The 19,287-nt window shown below is 46.6% G+C and overlaps 1 protein-coding gene across 8 annotated transcripts in view; it reads right to left on the bottom strand.

The window, feature by feature from the left end:
• KATNAL2 (katanin catalytic subunit A1 like 2) overlaps positions 1–19,287 on the bottom strand; it is a 78,455-nt gene that overhangs the window by 32,192 nt on the left and 26,976 nt on the right. For 6 of the 8 annotated variants that reach the window (XR_008314805.1, XM_053289090.1, XM_053289093.1 and 3 more), the window contains 9 exons: positions 14,740–14,810; positions 13,434–13,600; positions 10,760–10,796; positions 9,043–9,172; positions 7,644–7,742; positions 6,170–6,268; positions 4,295–4,372; positions 1,886–1,984; positions 736–799 (listed from right to left, as the gene is read on the bottom strand). Coding sequence is in view for 7 of the 8 variants with exons in the window: in XM_053289090.1 (XP_053145065.1) it covers positions 736–799; positions 1,886–1,984; positions 4,295–4,372; positions 6,170–6,268; positions 7,644–7,742; positions 9,043–9,172; positions 10,760–10,796; positions 13,434–13,600; positions 14,740–14,810 (844 nt within the window). In the remaining variant the exon portion in view is untranslated. Of the gene's footprint in view, positions 1–735; positions 800–1,885; positions 1,985–4,294; positions 4,373–6,169; positions 6,269–7,643; positions 7,743–9,042; positions 9,173–10,759; positions 10,797–13,433; positions 13,601–14,739; positions 14,811–15,477; positions 15,499–19,287 lie in introns of those variants that run through there. The other 2 variants (XM_053289091.1, XM_053289087.1) reach the window with 2 other exon arrangements.

The raw sequence follows: 19,287 nt of genomic DNA, 5'->3' as shown, positions 1-19,287 counted from the left end.
AAATATCCCTCAATTAACACTTTTAAAAAGGAGTTTAAAAGTGAAAGAATTGATTAGCAATTAATATTCCAGACCAATCCTGTCAACAGAACTGAAATAATGCTATCAACGGCAATAAAAATTGAAAAAGCCTTTAAAGAATATAGGCACAATATCTAGATCAGATAGTGGCCATCCTATGGAAACGGGGTGGGGGCGGTGCAATGAAGTTGACGGACTTTATATTTAGGCATAGCAGAGAGGTGTGAGCATTTTTACTGCACTCAAAATGCATGTACATTGTTCTATGAAGAATTAACTCTAGTGAAGAAAAACAAAATGAATGCATAAGACAGCTGTGCAAGTTTCTAGTATGTCAGAGAAAAGCCAAATATTCTGGCTGTCTATTGGCTAGTGCCCATGTTGTCACCAACATACCTCCACTTGCAATCCTTGGGACAGTTTTTGCAGTTTATCCATTTTGAAAAGTGTGTGTGTGGGGTGGGGGGCAGACAGTCCACTTGAAACATATAGGGAGGGTCAAGACTGACACTGATCTAGCATTTAACTTGTAAAGATAGGTTACAGGTTGTAAAGGAGACAAGTTGTGAACTAGGATTCACACTGCAGATGAAGAATCGGCAATGATTGCTGTTAAAAATAATACCTCTGTCTTCAGCCAGGGTGAAACAAACAAAACATGTATCTCAGTGAATGTAAGATAGGATTCACAAGCTGTAGTCATTCAGGCAGTACCTGGAGGCCCATACAGTAACAGTCCTTTCCACGGAGAGAGGATGCCTGTAAACAGCTGCGGATACTGTGGAAAGAGGAGAAACGGTCTAAGAATTAAGAAGTAAATTCTTGACGTTAAAAGAGCAGTTTCAGTTCAGTTGCAGGCACCTGGTCCCTATGAGTCACCTCTCCATAGACACCATGCTGATCCCCTGACTGTCCATATACAGACCACATAAATCACAGTATCAATTTGCTCTTTGGGGAAAAGAAATGCAGGATCCTGTGCACAGTGGCAGCTTCTTTTTGCCGGCATCGCTCACTAGATTTCATTTGTGACAAAGCGCTCAGCTGAGAGAGTGGGAAGCCTTCGCCCCTTAATTTTCAGGGTGTCTAAAAGTGCCCCCAGGAACAGGAGGAAAAACCGCTTACCACCCAGCACATGAAGCTGCCTTGTACTGTCAGACCATTGATCCATCAAGGCCAAGAGAGTCAACTATTGGTTGAGTCAACTATTGGCTGACTCTTGGTTCACAATTTTGTTGTGAACCACCCAGGGATGTGGGTTTGGGGCGGTATAAAAATGTGTAAATAAACAAATAAACAAATAAAATTTAGACTGGCAGTGGCTCACTGATCACAGGCAGAGAGCGGCCATTCCCACTTTGTTACCCGAGGGCTGAAAGAAATGTGATGGCGGCAGTTGTGTTTGTTCAGATATGAAATTGCTGCCCCGATCCCATGTAAAGAGGTGTCCAATTTTCACGGCAAAAGGAATGCATGCATGTGGGATGTGGCGCCTTCCCGCACCCCCAGGCATTTTTTACCCAGCTAAGCAGATTTCTGGTAATGGGAGCATCTCTGCAAAGAAAATAGAAGCATTGAGTTCTGCATCTCTTGCCCACATGCACCTTTTGCTACTAACCCTCCCCTGCTCCCTGCAACACACCCCTTTAAACTTGACCAGGTTAATTTAGGGGACCTCAAACTTAGATGTCCAAAGGTGATTGGACAACAACTCCCATCAGCCCCAGCCCTCCCTGACTCCACTTATTAGCCCCATTTCCAGAGAATAGCAGTTTTGAAATCAGATAAGCCCCAAAATGTAAAAAAAGCAACAAGACTGCACAGAAATACTTTGGGAGACAGGTCAGTGCGAGGGTTTCCTTACCCTGATGGGGTACACAACAGCTTCCTTGACTAACCGCTTGGCTGCATCAAGTCCAATAATGTCGTCCCACTTTACATCTGGGTTATTGAGGTAGATGTCCTGAAAAGACACGGTTTCTGAAAAATATGACCCTTGCTTCCCTGGGCAAGTATAAGAAACATGGATGCTGAAGAATCAGCTTGGGAATTGCAAGATATAAAATCTAAAACAGTGGTACTGAACGGGATGGGTTGTTCTGCCAGCAGCCCCGCTCCAGCAGTTTGGCGGCAGCACCGGTGGGGGAAATGCAGCGGAGAGGTGGGGTAAGGGCACCCCCTGCCGCTGCCGCCAGACCAGTCCGAATGCTGGACCTACAAACCAGTTCGGCAGTCCGGAAGAGGACCACCGAACCGGATCATGAACATCCCTAGGCGGCAGCGCTCCAGCTGAAAAGCCAGCAATAGAGTGACCTCAGGTGGGGCAGGGTCTTGTAAGAACATGAGCTGCCCGCATAAGCCATTGCTGCACGAGGCATGGGATCGCTGGCACTGCTGTCTATGATGTCAGTGCTTGTTTAGGGGGCCGAGAGAGTGGCAGTAATCCCCCACCCTCTCCTGAGCACTAAGGCCTTCCACAAGGTGACCTAGGTCGGGACTGGGAATGGACAGCCATGATGTGTGCTGGTGCAGCTGCCAATAGGCATGGAGAGCCAGAAACATACGAACTGCTCCTCAGATTACCACACCAACCCATCAGGCTCAGAACCCCCCTTTTGCCAGCAATCAGTTCCCATGTACATATGCAGAGGGCACAATCTGGCAGCAAGGTCTCCTGTGCAGACACCCATGAAATTAATGGGAGCAATGAACAGCAAGGGTGAATGCTTTGATGTGCTCACGCAAGAGACTTTCCCGATGGATTTTGTCCATGATTAAATATATCCACACCCAAGTTCTTCCTGTTGTTCATGGCTGGCTGCTGCTATTGATAAGTGGTGATGCTTCAGCAAAGTGCATCAGTCACGGTCTTCTATGTAATACCTAGGAATGCTACTCATTGGTGCATGCTGTTAGGCAAAGTACTGACCAAGGCACAATGAATCAGCCTAGGCATTGTTCGCAAGCCCTAGGAATTCCACAGGTTTCCAGGTAAGGCTGAGGACATCTAGGAAAATAATGAATAATGTGACATGTTTTTCCTTGGCATATGCTGTTCCTAGGAATGGCAGAGACAGCAGCAGGCATTGTGCACTATGGGGTCCACTGTTGCAGAGGCCATTCTCCACGGCTTTTGTTTGAACAGCACCATGGATTGCATTTAGAAGCATAGGAAGCTGCCTTATACTGAGTCAGACCATTGATTCATCTAGCTTAGTATTGTCTAAACAGACTGGCTGCAGCTTCGCCAAGGTTGCAGGCAAGAGTCTCTCTCAGCCCTATCTTGGAGATGCTGCCAGGGAGGGAACTTGGAACCTTCTGCATGCAAGCATGAAGATGCTCTTCCCAGAGCAGCCCCATCCCCTGAGGGGAATATCTTATAGTGTTCACACGTCTCCCATTCATGTGCAAACCATTTTGCAGGATGGATCCTGCAAAGGTGGATCCTGCTTAGCAAAGGGAACAAGTCATGCTTGCTGCCACAAGACCAGCTCTCCTCCCATTTGAAGGTGACATCTGGAGTTCTGGCAGAGCACAGACACTGGAAACACCTTCCACTGCCCTGATCATTTCTTCCAGTCCATAGAATACTGGACACGTGCACTTGCTTCTAAGCTATCTGTTGTTCTGCACACTGCCAACTCAGTGCCAGGTATGATACAGACTGCCTAAGCAATGTGCAGGAGGACAGATAATACTTGGCCTCGGATTTGGGGGGGGGTATAGAATGCATAGGTATTCTTTAGATTTGGGCCCAGCTCAAGCCCCCTGCCACACCTGAGATGGTTGGCCGACTGCTGTACATACTGTACACTCATCTCCCCTGCCCCCAGTTTGCCCTACTACAGTTTGCCTTACCTGGCAGCAGTCATTGCTCCTCCTCCGTCTGTTTTCTGCTTTCCCGAAAGACAGAGGGTGGGGAATGAAGCGGCAGGAAGGGTGAAGGTAGCCCGCCCCTCTGCTCCTCCACACTTCCTGTCACTCTGCCTTTTGAAAAGGGAAGAAGCAGGACAAAGAGGAGCAGTGGTGGTGGGTGGAGGAGGAGGACCACCACCAGGTAGGTAGAGCAGCCAGTGAGGTGGTGGAGCAATGAGGCTGCTGCTGGAGACGAGTGTGGAGCAACGTCTCACCTCCACCAATCCACTGTTTAGATATTCTGAAATGAAATCCTGCCTGTAATCGGACACACTCCAAAGAAGAGGCTTAATTCCTCAGTCAATCAGGCTAGTCCTTGTGACACTTCCCAGGACTGAAGAGGAAAGCTCAATCTTACCCTGCTTACAACCGTTGCAAGCTCTCTCATTTCAGCCGTCATTCCAATAAAGGCACCCAGAGGTTTTAACAACCGTTCCTATAAAGACAAGGCATCAATCAAACGTATGGAGCATGCAACAGTATAGTTTTTGTTATTCTGAGGGGCTGTCAAATGTTTCTTTAATATGCAACACAGTTCTGAAATAGGCTTGCATTAAGTCTGGTCCCGTCATTTAGTCACTTTCTGCCCAGCCTTACACATGGTGAGATCCTAAAGGTCACTCAGTCTCTTTCCACTTTCATCATTACATGTACAAGGTAATGTCTGAACTGGGAGATCCTATGGTTATGTGACTGTTTTTTTCTCCCTCTGGGATAATGCATCCTATCATGGATCAAAAGAAGGCCTGCTTTCAAACAACAATGGGATCTCCCAGTTTGGAGAGGATGATCCTTCATCATCTATGGAGATTGATGAGAAGAGGTGGAAGTTTGCTCAAGATGGCACCTGATCTTACATTGAGGCTCTCCACACAAGCAGTGTGGAGAGCCTGCAGGCCACTCTCCCCGCACACAAGCATTTCGCCCTCCCTGGGCAACTGGATCAGCCGCCCACACAAATACTGGCTTCATCACAGAGCCGGTAGAGGCGGTAGAGATTAGGGGCCGCCTGGCTCCTGGAAGTCCCAGAATGCCCCGTGCAAGTGCACGGAGCATTCTGGAGAGATCCCCGACACCAGGAGGCTTGTTGTAGCCTCCCGGTTGGGGGTCTCCTCATGAGTTGCCACAGTGCAGAGCTGTGCTGCAGCATCTCATGATCGGGAAAATGTGGTTACCATTTCGCTCGCTCCACTAACCTCGTTTTAGGGGAGGGCTACTTTGGAGGGCTAGTTGCTGAGCCAAGTGGTTCTCACGATGGGGGGAAACCAGGCTGTGCTCCCTTAGCCTGGTTTTCCCCCACTGTGAGAACAGCCTCTATGTCTGGTGGCAGTGGCTGTATGGTAGCATCCAAATACACCCTTCCTTGCCTCTCTCCATCTTCACCAGAAAAGGTTGAAACACCCTGTAAATCAGAAGTTCCCAACCTTGGGTCCCCAGATGTTTTTGGACTACCACTCCGACCTTCCCCAACCACAATGGCTGACAGATTTGCAGTTAGTTTGACTGTTGCCATCTTCCTATCTGGCAAGTCCCATCTCACTGGGCATTTCCTTAAGACAAGATATACAGATTGCTGCTCTGAACATATCAGCCTTTTTCTTCTTTCCAAAACAACATGGCATGATCCAGCCACAATTCAGCACTTTGAAGTCGTATTGATATCACAGAAGAGTTTTTAAAGTGTGTTTAACTCTCCCCCTGAAATCAATGTGTGCTAAGCACAAGTATAAAACTCCCCTGCTGAAAGCAGTGGGACCTAACTGTCGCTGGATTGTGGTCCGTGTTTTGCCCTAAAGGATGTGCTGGGGTGGGGTGGGGTGGGGGTGGATCTAGGAAAAGGGACAGAAAATTCAGGAAACTGAGAGGGGATCAAGGCCTCACTTCTAGTGGTAGGGTTGAAGGACTTAAGCATATTTTAGCCTTCTAGTTCATTCTCTGTTCCAATGTATCCCTTTCCCACCATATCAGGTTCGGTGCTCCATACTTCTACTTCAAAAACTCATCTTCTTTTGCTGTCTTCACTGATTCAGGAGAATTAAGCAATGCATGCACATTTCCCTGATTTGCACATTTCAAGTGCATGGGTTTACCTGGATGTAGAATTTTATTTATTTATTTTTGTATATTCAGAAGGCCAAACACAAGAATATAACAAGATAGATTTCCAATTAGATTTCCCAGTCACTCATTAGTTTTAAAATTTATCCTGCTGGGTGGAAAGAAAATTACTCACTGAAGGGTCTGGATTGCAGTTAAAGCTGTGCAAGGCAATTTCATTTGATGCGCCTTTGATAGCATCTTGGATCATCCCACGGAAATCAATGATTTGGCCCTGTACGAGACAGAAACTGTGTTCAATAAAAAGAAAAGGGGGAAAAAAGAGAAAGAGGGTATGCACTAGCAACAGTAGGTCTCAGATTCAGAGGGTTTTGAAGCTGGAGCCAGGGAGATTATAAGGCAAATATAGTGTTACCACTAGGCACTGACTATCACAGAGAACCACAGGGCAACAAATCAACATGGCAATAGGCTCATTCACACAAAGCAGGGGCTGGGGAGGGCAGGAGGGGAAGGCAGGATTTCCTACCTTCCCCCACACAAACGCGGCAATCCCCTTGCTGTTCCGCTCACCCACACATACGGATCACCGTTCTGATGAGTGGCGGGGTGTTCTGGAGGCCAGGGAAATAAAGCCTGGCTCCAAGAATCCCATAATGCATGATGTGAGCAGCACAGTGCATTGTGGAAATGCTAGAGTCCAGGTTGCTCCTTTCCCCGGCCTCTATCTTTTCCATGGCTGCCGGCAGCCCGAAAGGAGCTGCCGGCAGCCCAGCTGCCCATACGACCGGGCAGTGAGAGAGGAGGGTGCTCGCACACCCCCTACCTTCACCTTTAGCCTGAGTAAAAATCCAGGCTACCCGGCTGCGGAGTGCCAGGATCGGTCCTGATCCTGGCAGTTCTCACGATCCTGGCGGTTCTCGGGTCTTTCTAGGTAGAGTTGCTTGTGAGAATGACCTCAGCAGGCCAGAGCAGTCACAGGGTAAAAGCAGACCCCTCAAAAGGTTCCCAAGTCAGGCTTGTCCTCTGGGCAGAACAACAAAGTGCGGAGCTGGTCTGTGGAACAGACATGCTTTGCTTCATCCCATTGTACTTTGCAACTGACTATGACTTGCTGCATCTTCCCCTGTATGCGGCCTTGCTGAGCGCCCAGGAACTTGCACCCTGATCTGGAAGGAGCCTGGACAGTCCCAACTCTTAACAAGGATACAAATCTGGAGACTCCATCTCTCAGAGATGTGGGTTGTGGGTTTTATTTTGAAAACTTTGAATTGGAAATTTTTCTGGAATCCCCCCCCCCGCGCGCGCAAATGTTCTCCTTATTTGCATAAAATTCTGCATCACAGTTTCCCCTCAAAAAATTCACTATATAAATTTCCCTGATGCCATAAATAGATGATTTGGCATGCTATTTGTACTATTTATACAGTTTTTTAAAAACCTCACCTCTACCATATTAATTTTCCCTCACTTTACCTCAAATGTTTAAGTAGAAATAGAACATTTTCTATGGAAAAATAAAGTATGAGAAATTTTTCGGCAGAAAAATTTCCACCACAAGTCTCTGATCAATAAAAGCTAACACCTGAAAATTCCAGACACCCCAAACAGTCTATGACAAATCTCCTACAAGTGAGATTTCAGCTAACCTTTCTCGGATGAGTGCCTTCACCTCCTCCTCCTTTGTGGATTGCAGATACACTTAAACCAAATTCAGATGGCATTCTGCCTAAAGGACCTTCAATCTCCTACAGGGGAAAAGAAGAAGAAATTACAGGTGCCAGGATTTCCAAGCAGACAGACTTTAAGAATTTGCCATGCTTGGCCTCCCCAGAAAAGCCAACCTATTCGACAGTTTTAGTGGCATCTGTTATTTCTGCTGCTAGGACACAGCAGTGCTTATGCCTGTAGGCTTTGTTTCTGCTGCCTGTTCAACACAGTGCAGGAAACATGGGAAAGCATCAGTGCTCACCATTCAGCATTTGCTCAGTTCCTTCAAGGAGACAACCCTGAAGAACAGGAAGGAGGCACTTTGCACTGCAAGGAGGTGGAGAAACCAGGACAGGAACGATGATCAAAGTGTTTCTGCTAGACATCACCCCGGTTCAGATGTGTGAATGAACTACAGCTTCTTCCCCTCCCCACCTCACTTCCTGCCATCCAGAGAGAGAGAGAGAGAGATTTTAAACTTCTTCCTTCCTCCAACTCCAGACAATGGCCCATCCAATACAGACCAGAATTTCTTGTCTCCAAGTCAGGTGAAGGGAGAAAAAGCTCTCCAATCTCTCTTTTTCGTGTGCAAGAAGAGGATTTAAGGTTGGGCTAATACTAGGGTTCCCAACCTGTGGTCCCCTAGATGTCGCTCAACTATAATCCCCATCATCCCTAGCCACAATAAATTGTAGCCAGGGATGATGGGAATTGGAGTCCAGCAATATTACTCTGTTGTCAGATTTGGCTTTTTTAAAGCCAAATTTTGGGTTACGGCCCATTTGACTCACGAGTATACCCCTGAGGTTCTGGCCACCCAACCCCTGGGCTAGTGTAAGGCAACTTCATTTGATCATAGGTATCTTGCTACTGGACCACCCAGTCTACCATGGACCAGGTGATGGACACCTGTGTATGGACAGAATGGCCAACGTTCTGCACAATGGGACATGGTGCTAGGGACCTGCCAAGGCTTCCGCACAAAGTGAAAGGCAGTCCCAGCTATGTTGCGTGACCAGGCAGCTGGAGCACAACTGAAATCTGCTTCCAAGAGTCATGCAGTGCTGCATGTAGCGCTGTGCAGCTGTTTGGAAGCGGTTTTAAAGTCCTTCTGCAGCTGCCATGCCGCATGACTCTGTCGGGGCCGTGTGTCACGCTGTGCAAAAGCAGGTCCCTAACGTAGACATTCCACTGAGCAGAACGTTGGCCATTGTTACTTTTACCTATCAAACTGTCTTCAGTTGCAATAATCCACCAGTTATTGGCCTGCTGTGAGTACAGCAATATGAACAGTTAACTTTAAAAATAAAACAAGACAAAACAAACAGGAATCTCAACCTGTCTAGGGCTCTCCTTGCTGCACAGCTTGGACTCGGCTGTTCTACTTGATGCAGTTTTCGAGACCGGCCTCTGAGATGCTTGATGCTGGTAGATTTTAGGAAGGTTGCGATATGTGCCGCTAGCTGCCCTAAGACACAAAAAGGCCTTTAGGAGGCATCCAGCTTACCACAGGTCTTGAAATGCTGAAGGACTAAGAGCAGAAAGGTGTGCTAAAGCAGGAGGAGTCTTTCTCATCAGAACAGGGGCGAAGCCACCATTGTTCGAATTGGTTCAAAGAACTCGGGCCACCAATGGAAAGGGCCACCAAAGCCTGCAGGGGGGCGTGGCTCAGGCTCCCTCGCTGGAGGGAGAGAAAGGGAAATAGATGCTTTCAGGCAGCAAACGCTGCCTGAAAAGGACAGGGGAGCGCTCGTTCGGGGCTCTCCATAGCCCAGGCGTGGGTGGAGGGAGTTATCTCGAGGCTCTTCTGGAACCCGAGCCATGCCCCATGTGCATGACATCACATGCAAGGGATGTTGCTAGAGGGGCCGCCAGGCAGGGCCGGACCCAGGCTACCGTGGCTGGCTCCACGCCTGCATCAGAAGCCCCACAAAGCTTTCTCAGGACCTTGCCTTAAATGATCCTTCTATCAATTTCCTCTCTTTTTTGCCTTTTCTCCAAGGCTTATTTGCCAGCTATCCTTCCTTCAGGTTCCACTTTCTCCCCGAGGTCCAAAATTTAAAACCATGGCAAAGGTTCCACCACCTTGTGGAAAGCACCGTGAGAAGAGCTCCAGCCTTCCTTTCCAGCTTGGTGTTAAGAAGCGGGGCAGGGGCAGGCATTCAGAAGTGCAGCGCAACTATGGGGAAAATCTCCTCCCTTGCCTGCAGCTCCAAGCAGGAGAGGAAAGCTGGGGTTGCTGGTCTGGTGCTGGGTTTCATTCAAACTGCCATAGGAGCCCAGTGCTGAAAGGAGCTTCTGCCCACCTTCCCAGCTCCAAGTCAGAAGCCTAGCCCAATGGCAGGTTTGATCTCTACTCACCTCACCAGCTTCAGACATAAAACTGGGGATGGGAGCAGGCCTTATCCCTGACCTTAAGCAGAGCTGGGGTACAAGGTCAGAAAAGGACAGGTCAGCCAGAAATGGTGAGCCTCGGCTTAACCCACTGCCTTCTCTGCAGTCTGCTTTCCAGCAAGCAGAGCAAACAGCAGCTTCAGTGTGTGTGTTAGACAGCAAGATTGAAACTGTGAAAATAGCACCGGTTAATCTGCATCCACCCACTCCTATTCTGTAGCCTCAAACTAATTCAGGGGGTCCTGCAGCTTCTTTTAAGGAAAAAGGATCCAATCGCAAACCTTCCACATCTTGTTTAGCGTAACCCGCAGTTCATTTCCTACACTGCTCATGTGACTTGCTTCTGCACTCCATTCGCATGTCCTGGTCCTCAGCCATCCTTGGTGTGGCCATTTAATCCCAGTTAAACCAACAGCTGTCCCTTTCCTCCCAGAAGGACATCTGCTTTGCATGCAGAAGGTCCCAGGTTCAAACCCTGGCAGCATCTCCAGGTAGGGCTGGGAAAGACTCCTGCCTGGAACCTTGGAGAGCCGCTGCCAATCAGTGTAGACAGTACCGAGTTAGATGGACCTGGCTATAAGGCAGCTCCCTATTTAACCTATGCCATGAATGAACACATAAATATGTGGGGTGGTCCTCACAGCTGCCACTTCTCTCTTACCTTTTTGTTTTTCCTCCACTTTTTGATTTATTATCTGCTGTGGAGGGAAAGTGGGGGGGGGGCGGGGGGAGAGATGACAGAAAGATCTTGTCATTCTTTAACAAACAGCATACATACAAAACCTAAAGCCACAATCCAACCCAGAGCAAAATGCACTTCAGCTTAAGTTGTGCTGGTCTGTGGCCTAACCTTTGTCCTTTTGTAAATCTTCTTCCCTAGACTGAAGTGGTTTATATAAAGGCCAACCCCATTCTACCCACCCTCAACAAACAAACAAACAAACAAACAAACAAACAAAAAACCATTAGTGACCCCAGATTTCATGCAACATCACTGAGTACCTGGAAGCTTCCCTGCTCAAACCCCACTGAAATCAAGGAGCTGCCCAAGTGCACAATAGCATGCTTGCAAAGTTTGCCTTCACAGCATTGAGGCTTGTGCAGCAAAATCCCCCAGATATTGGACTGTGCCTATTAATCCCGTCCCCGTCTCAGTTACTAGGCCTGTGTATGGTGAAAAAGGTCCGGTCCGGTTTGAGCAATGGATTCTGGATAACGGCAACAGATAAGGCTGTGTAGAGTGCATGGCTGTATCCGTTAGAGGAACTATGATCCGCACAACACACTGTGCTGGCTGGGTGCCGGCGAAGGACCTTAAAGCGGTGTGTGTGTGTGTGTGTGTCGGGGGGGTGAACAGAAGCTGCCGCAAGAGGCAAGCAGCCAGGTAGCTGGCTATAGAAGTGTACTGCTGCCAGGCCCAGGTAATAGAAGTGAATGGGAAGATGGCAAGCCCTCATCCCCTGCCAGTGGGCTTCTCGGAGGCATCTGGTGGGCTATTGTGTGAAACAGGATGCTGGAACTGGCATTGGGCCTGATCCAGCAGAACTGTTCTTATGTTCTTGGGTGACAGAGAAAGATCAGGGTGGGGGGTGGAGTACAGCAGCGGAAAGAGAGGTCCGGCATGCAGGTCAGAACTCCAACAAAGTCTACCATGACAGGAGGGATTTTCATCAAAGTTTCAATTGCCAGAGGTCAATACTGTCATACTGGCACTCCTTCCCAAATGCCCAACCCAGATGGTATATCGGGTCCAACATGCCTCTTGTACTGACACAATTGCACAGCCCTATCCATCATCATCATCATCAATTCAGTTTCTATACTGCCCTTCCAAAAATGGCTCAGGGCGGTTTACACAGAGAAATTAACCTTATTAAAACCAGACTTCTTCCCAGGCCCCTCTTGTAGAGGGACAATCTGACCTAGATGTAGTTGTGCATACTTGTGAATGACTAGGTCTGCCAGAATGCAGATGGCAATGCGCATCCAGATGTGCATTTGGTTGCACATCCACTTGCAAGTGATGTAGTGTGGACGGTGAAGAAGGAATGCAGTCTGAATGCTGCAACATCAGCCTTCACATGTGGATCTGCTGACCTGTCTGGTTTATATCTGTGGTTCCTGATCCAACATGCTACTCATGTATGGTAACCTGCTTCTGTCTTACTTATATATCATCAGCCATGTATGTGGCATTTCACAAAGAGAGGAAAGATCCCTACTTCAAGGGATTGACAATCTAGAACAGGGATTCTCAACATTGGGTCTCCAGATTTTATTGGACTTCAACTCCCATAATCCCCAGCCCCAGTGGCCTCTGGTTGGAGATTATGGGAGTTGAAGTCAATAACATCTGGGGGCCCAACGTTGAGAATCCCTGATCTAGAAAACAAGACAAGGGAGACAACAGAGGATGAGGAGAAAAACGGAGTAAACAGGGAGACAAAAAGGAGTAAATGAGATGAATACAGAGTCATTTCTGTTATACATACTTTGGCTCAGTTATAATGGGATTTGCATTTGAGGGAGTTGGGCGAAAGGCTTTATGGCAGGGCTGCACAGCTTTGGCCCTTCTGCAGATGTTGGACTACAGCTCCCATGATCCCTGACTATTGGCCACGGTGGCTGGGGAGGATGGGAGTTGTGGTCCAACAACAGCTGGAGGGCCGAAGTTGGGCAGCCCTGGTTTATGGGAAGGGGTGGGGTTTGAGGAGTGAGTTGGAAGACATAAGAGAGGTGGCATCATGAAGGTATTCTGGGAGGTAGTTCCAGGCACAAGGCGAAGCTGGGGGCAAGAGACTTTTGGATACCAGAAGAGATGAAGCTAGGCCAGCAAAGGTCACAGGCAGGGATGTCTTGGGATACAAAGGCAGAGACATAAGCGGGGAAAATGCCAAGGAGGGTTTTTAAAGTGTGTGCAGAATCCAGGAGCAGAGAAGAAGCTAGCAATTTGACGAGGCGCATCATGCAGCCAGAGCAACAAGAGAGATAAATGGCTTTGACAGCAAAGTGCCAGAGAGAGGTATGGGACCAAGGTTAGAAAATGGAAAACCATAGAGAAGAAGATCTCTTTATCTGGGTAAGACATTTACATCTGTAAGGGCAAGAACTGTGACATTTCTTTGCTCTTTCTTTGCTTCTCAAACTTGGGTCCCCAGATGTTGATGGACTACAACTCCTATCATGCCCAGACACAACAACCTTTTGAGAACTTCTGCTCTACATCATACTTATACATTATTGGTGATAAAGAAACTTTAATACTATTGGCAGTAAAAACAACCCGACTTAAAAGAAAAACAATACAATATTCTTCCTGGAACAAAGATACATACTTGTGTCTAAAACCTTTTTGGTAATCTTTGGGTATTTCTGGAATTTTACATAGTAGTAACTCTCATATTCCATCAAAATAGTCTCAAGGTCAACATTATCGCAGACTTCAAACCGACGCAAGCCCAACTTTGTTTCTTGTTCCAACGCATTGGCAGCATCAACATACCTGGAAATTACAGGTTCAAATATTCCACTTCATTGTCAAGACTCAATTGTCATAATAATACATATGAAATATGCACAGAAGTTACGGTTGAAAGTTTTGTACAAAATGAGGGCAAGAGCAAAGGCAACACAACACAGAAACAGGTGATGAAACTATCCCCACACGAATGGAATGTTAACAGGGCTCATCTGAGCACAGCATGCAATTAGCCGCTTGCCTGGGGTGAGTGGGAAAGCCCCTCCAGGCAAAGGAGCTTTCCAAAATGTTGGATTTCTTCTTTAGGTCACAGATAACTAGGGCCCTTAGACACCAATGTATTCCAACATCAGTGCAAATTACCACAAAGAAAAACAACAGGAATCAACATTAAGAAGAAAGAAGCCACATTATATCTGTAGCACCATCGGCTGGCAATCTGTGAAACAACAGTGAAAGAGCTGCCTTTTTTCAAGTTAGAATTTTAAAAGTATGAAAAAAGGCAGGCCTTTTCACTGTTTCACAGATTGCCAGCAGATGGTATTAAGAATATAATATGACTTCTTCTTTCTTCATGTTGATTCCCCCCTTTTTCTTCCATTTTTCTTAATTTGTAGGGATGTGCACAAGTTGATTCGGTGTTTCCTCTGGAGAAAACACTGATCTGGCTAAGGTGCCGGCATTTGAACCAGCTCGGCGAGGTGGGAAGCAGTGCCCTTTAAAAGCAGATAAGAAGCTCCTTACCTGCTTGTCCCCGGCCCGCACGCACATGGTTGGCTCAGCAGCGGCACAAACGGCTCGTGCATATCCCTAGTAATTTGTGCTGATGTTAGAATGCATTAGCATCTGGAAGGACCTTAAAAGGTGAGCGTGAACAGGTAAGCAAGCAAGCTGGCACATTCTGAGGACTTATTTGCAAAACTGGAAACACACAGAGTGATAGTTATTTGCTTGCTAACATTTCTCTCCCCGCCACTATCAATAAAATTGTATGATCTGTTGTTGTTGTTGTTGTTGTTATTATTATTATTATTATTATTATTATTATTATTATTATTATTATTATTAATTCAATTTCTATACCACCCTTCCAAAAATGGCTCAGGGTGGTTTACAAAGAAAACCAACAAACAAAGACAAACTGTTAAGCAAAGAAAACATACCCTTCTTCAGTTAAATAATGTAAGATCAAAATAAGAAGGTTTTTTCGACGGGCTTCTGTCCGCATCTCTTCCTGCAAATAAAAAGGGGAGATCTGAAATATGGTCCTCTTTTATAAAGCAACCATTGTTAATGTTAGACTGCAACAAGCAGGAAGTTCTCTGATCTTGTAGTTTATGGACTTCTGCCAGTAACCATGTACGCCAGACCTTGACCAGTTTTCTTTGGATCTGGCAGCCACCACCAAAATTTAGGAGCCAGACACTTGGCAAAATTACTGGATTTAGTGAAGCTATTGTGAAGAGGGGAGAGGGCAAATGGTCTACTCTTTATCCCCTTTGCAAGTAACCAGGAGCGGAGCCACCATTGGGCAAATGGGTTCAAAGAACCCAGGCCACCACCAATCAGGGGTTTGATTGTGGCCCCGACACACCCCCAGCATCTGACGTCAGACATGGGGGTGCTGGTTTAGCTCCCAAGAGGGGGCCACGTGGCGAAAATTTGGCAAGAACTCAGGGAGACCTGAGTTCAAATCTTCATTCAGCCATGATACTTGCTGGATGACTCTGGGCTAGTCCCTTCTCTCTCAGCCTAACCTACTCCACAGGGTTGTTATGAGGAGAAACCTAAGTATGTAATACACTGCTCTGGACTCCTTGGAGGAAGAGCGGGATACAAAATGTAAAAAATAAAATAAAATAAAATAATAACAAACAAAAATATACAGTGAAGGCTCTCACCAGTAGTACCCATGCAGCTCTCATTCAAATTTATAGGACTTTCATGCAAGCCACCAAGTGCAGGACTGCAGTCATCATTATCACCCACCAATGCTAGTGTTCCCCTCTTATTTGATGGTGAAAACTGTTGGTCTTTTTGAAGCACTTGCAAGGCTGACCCAATACGGTTTGTTCAAAAGAAACAGAGAGCCATCTAGTGGCACTAAAAGGAATGTTGTTTTTCATTTCTCTGCATCTCTGGAAACCAACATTGCTGTACTTTCCCAAAATGAGTTGCACAGTTATGCCAAAACTGTACTGGAGTATGTGGATGTGCCACAAAAGAACAGCTGGAAATGCATAAAAAATAAAAAGCTGCTGCAAGCCTAAAGCATCCATCCACAAAGCAGGCTGCCCACTGCATCTCTGCATAATGTTGCCTTGCTTTGCCACCTTTGGATCAGCCTCCACTGGAGGTGGATAATTTCTGTTGTCTCTGCTAAACAGAAGATTTTTTTTTTCATGCTGCTTTAAAAAAATTCTTCTGTTTAGCAGAGACAGCAGAAATCATCCACCTCCAGTGGAGGCTGATCCAAAGATGGCAAAGCAAGGCAACATTATGCAGAAACGCAGTGGGCAGCCTCCTTTGTGGATGGATGCTTTAGGCTTGCAGCAGCTTTTCATTTTATTTATTTCCAGCTGTTCTTTTGTGGCACATCCACATACTCCAGTACAGTTTTGGAATAACTGTGCAACTCACTTTGGGAAAGTACAGCAATGTTGGGTCTTTTTGTTTTTGTTTTTTTGGTATTGGTTTTGTTGTTCACTGCCTAAAGTCTTTGGAGGAGACAGTAAATAAGAAAATTTTAATAATAATGATGATGATGATGTCTGAGACTAGTTAATCAGTGCATTTGAGTAAGGCAAAACAACATAGGTGACATCAACAAGGTAAACATTCTGTCAGAGGACGTACAGGATTAGCTTCCAGCTTGTCTCCTAGGAGGTAATCATTTCAGAGTTCAGTGATTCCTTGCAACAGGGAATCTCTCAATGGAATCGCTGGCAGAGAAACAGGCTTCAGCCTGGCCCACTGAGCTATGAGTTCTGGTCCAATATGAGTGACCTGGGCCACAACAGGGGCAGGAAGCTTGCACGCCACCCCATGGCCAACATGTTGCACAAGGCAAGGCAGGCATTTTTCAACCACTAGGGATGCTGCACACATGAAAACCAGCCCCAGTGGTGTTGCACAAGAGAACAGATGTGCAGCTACTTAAAACAGCATGCAGGCACCAGCGCAGCACTATTTCCATTGTTTCCAGTGGAAGCCGCGTAGCATAAGTAGCTGCACACGGTTTTAAGTAGCTGCACAGCACCACCAGACTGGCTTTCATGTGCACAGTAGCCCTGGCGGGTCGGAAATGCCTCCATTGCCTTAATTCCATGCTGAAAGGAAGGCGGGATGTACATGTAATGATAAATAAAACTGGAAAATTACAAACTAAAGTTGCATTCCTATGAACATCTACCTGTGAGTAAGCCTCTGTAAAAGGGCATAACATTGGACTGCATGTCATGGAAGCATTATTATGCCTGTGACAAATGTAGAGAATTCTGTTCACTACGCTGAAAGCCTAAATAGAGAAAATTTTCTCTCTCACACAATACTAGAACCAGGGGTCATCCCAGGAAACCTATGGCTAGGATATTTAGAACCAACAATAGGAAGCACTTTTTCACACGGCGTGTAATTAATCTATGGAAGTCTCTGCAAATATGGGATGTGGCGATGGCCACTAGCTTGGATAGCCTTAAAAGGGGCTTGGAGGAATTTATCATTTATCAATGAATTTAACATTTATCAATGGCTATTCGTTTAGGCCACCTCCAGCCTCAGAGATACGATGCCTCTGAATACCAGTTGCAGGGGAGCAACAGCAGGAGAGAGGGCATGCCCTCAACTGCTGCCTGTGGGTTTCTCAGAGGCATCTGGTGAGCCACTATGGGAAACAGGATGCTGGACCAGATAAGTCTTGGGCCTGATTCAGCAGTGCTGTTCTTATGAGTCTGACTTGCAACGTTTCTGCTCTGAATTCAGACCTCCACAAAAATAGTGTTACGTTCCTCTTCATAGTCCATTCCTGTTAAATCACAGATATTAGGCTTCCATGGCTAGTGTGGGTCCCTACCTAACAAGACCAGAAGCCTGTACTTACCGAATTCTTAGACAGTCAAAATCCTGGTTTCACTGCAACCCAAGCACCTGCTCAGGGCTACAAATCTAGAGCCAAACTGTTAATCCTCCCCTCCCCCAATTTTTTTTTTTAAATAATGTCCTCTGAGCCATGGGGTCACCCTTGTATGTTCCTCCTGAAGCGCTAGGCTTACCCTCCCACTTCACTATGTATTTTCATGTATTTTTCCAGTGTTTCTGAACCTCTCCTTTATGGAAATGCAGCGAAGTCTCTGGGCTGGGGCAGATGATAAGTGGTGAGCAGGGCAGGTCAGACATGTTTAGAGATGCTAATGCACAAGTTCTGCTTCTCATTTTGACACGTTGCTCTGCTTTTCAAAATCATGGGGAGTCGGCAATTTGTCCAAATCACTCCCTTGCAAGAATTTTAAATACATTGAATTTTAAATACAATGAATATTTGTAAATCTAAATTTGAATATCTAAATGGTTTGACCCATCCCTCTGCACCATTGCAAGAAGCAGAATGGCATGCCAGGCGGAGAAGCGGGATATGTGCAGCTCCAAATCTCTAATTGCATATTATCCAAATGGACTGTCTGAACTGGCCCTTTGAGTGCTCAAAAATCCAAGGACGTCTTGGAATTCTCAGTGCTCAGGGCATAGTATGACTGCTATAATTTACATCAAGGTTCCCAACAGGAGGTACTTGAAGAGCTCCTGAGGATACCTCCTGCCTCCCCATACTGATGCCATGCTATTTGTTCCCCATGAGGATCACCGACTTTATTTGTTCCCCATGAGGATCACCGACTCAGTGATGTGTCCGCTGCAGAAGGGGAGGATGGTGAAGACGCTACTCTGCTGCTCCTGATTGACAGACTACATGCTCAAGCTCAGCCAGCCCCTCCTCTTAGCCTGACTGACAGGTTTCAGAAAACTCCCACTGAGATTAATAGGACAAGTAAACTTGCCCCATTAATTTCCATAAGACTGCTTTGTGGATGTGAGCCAGTGACTGAATAGCCTGTCTCCCTAACAGTAACAATTTGAGTTTTTATGTGTGTACACACACACACATAAATATTTCAGTTATGAGATGGCCTACTCCAGTCACTGTCTCACATCCACACTAAATTACTCATAAGTAGTCCTATTGAAATCAATGGAACAAGTTTACTGATCGAATTAATTTGAACTAGTTTAACCCGCACAGCGCATCTGCACGCTAGTACTTGATTGCTCCCCTCAGAGATCTCTCCAACCTCACCTGAGCCGCACTCCTCCTCCTCCTCCATCCGGTTGCTTCCATCCCCCTCACTCCTCTTGTTCACGGCTACAACGTTGCTAGCGCCTATTGGCCAAGCTGCAGCCCCCTATCCCGAGACCTCCCCACCCTCACCCAAGCCCCACTCCTGTTCCTCCCCACAGGAGCAGCAGCGGTTGACTGGGCCCTTCCTCGCTGCCGCTGATGTGTTTTAGAAAACCAAAGTAACTCCATTTTACTTAGAATACCTCACTCTAACTTAAAGTAACCCCAGCCCCGCTCAGGCCAGCTCAAGGACACGGCCTCACATGATCAACGTCATTATCTCTCTCCACTAAATTGTATCTAAAGAAACTTGGTTCTCACA

The sequence above is a fragment of the Hemicordylus capensis genome, chromosome 2 (assembly GCF_027244095.1).
Source record: "Hemicordylus capensis ecotype Gifberg chromosome 2, rHemCap1.1.pri, whole genome shotgun sequence".
NCBI classification, from domain to species: domain Eukaryota; kingdom Metazoa; phylum Chordata; class Lepidosauria; order Squamata; family Cordylidae; genus Hemicordylus; species Hemicordylus capensis.
The sequence above is the reverse complement of the archived record's forward strand: the minus strand, read 5'-3'. Positions and strand labels throughout refer to the sequence as shown.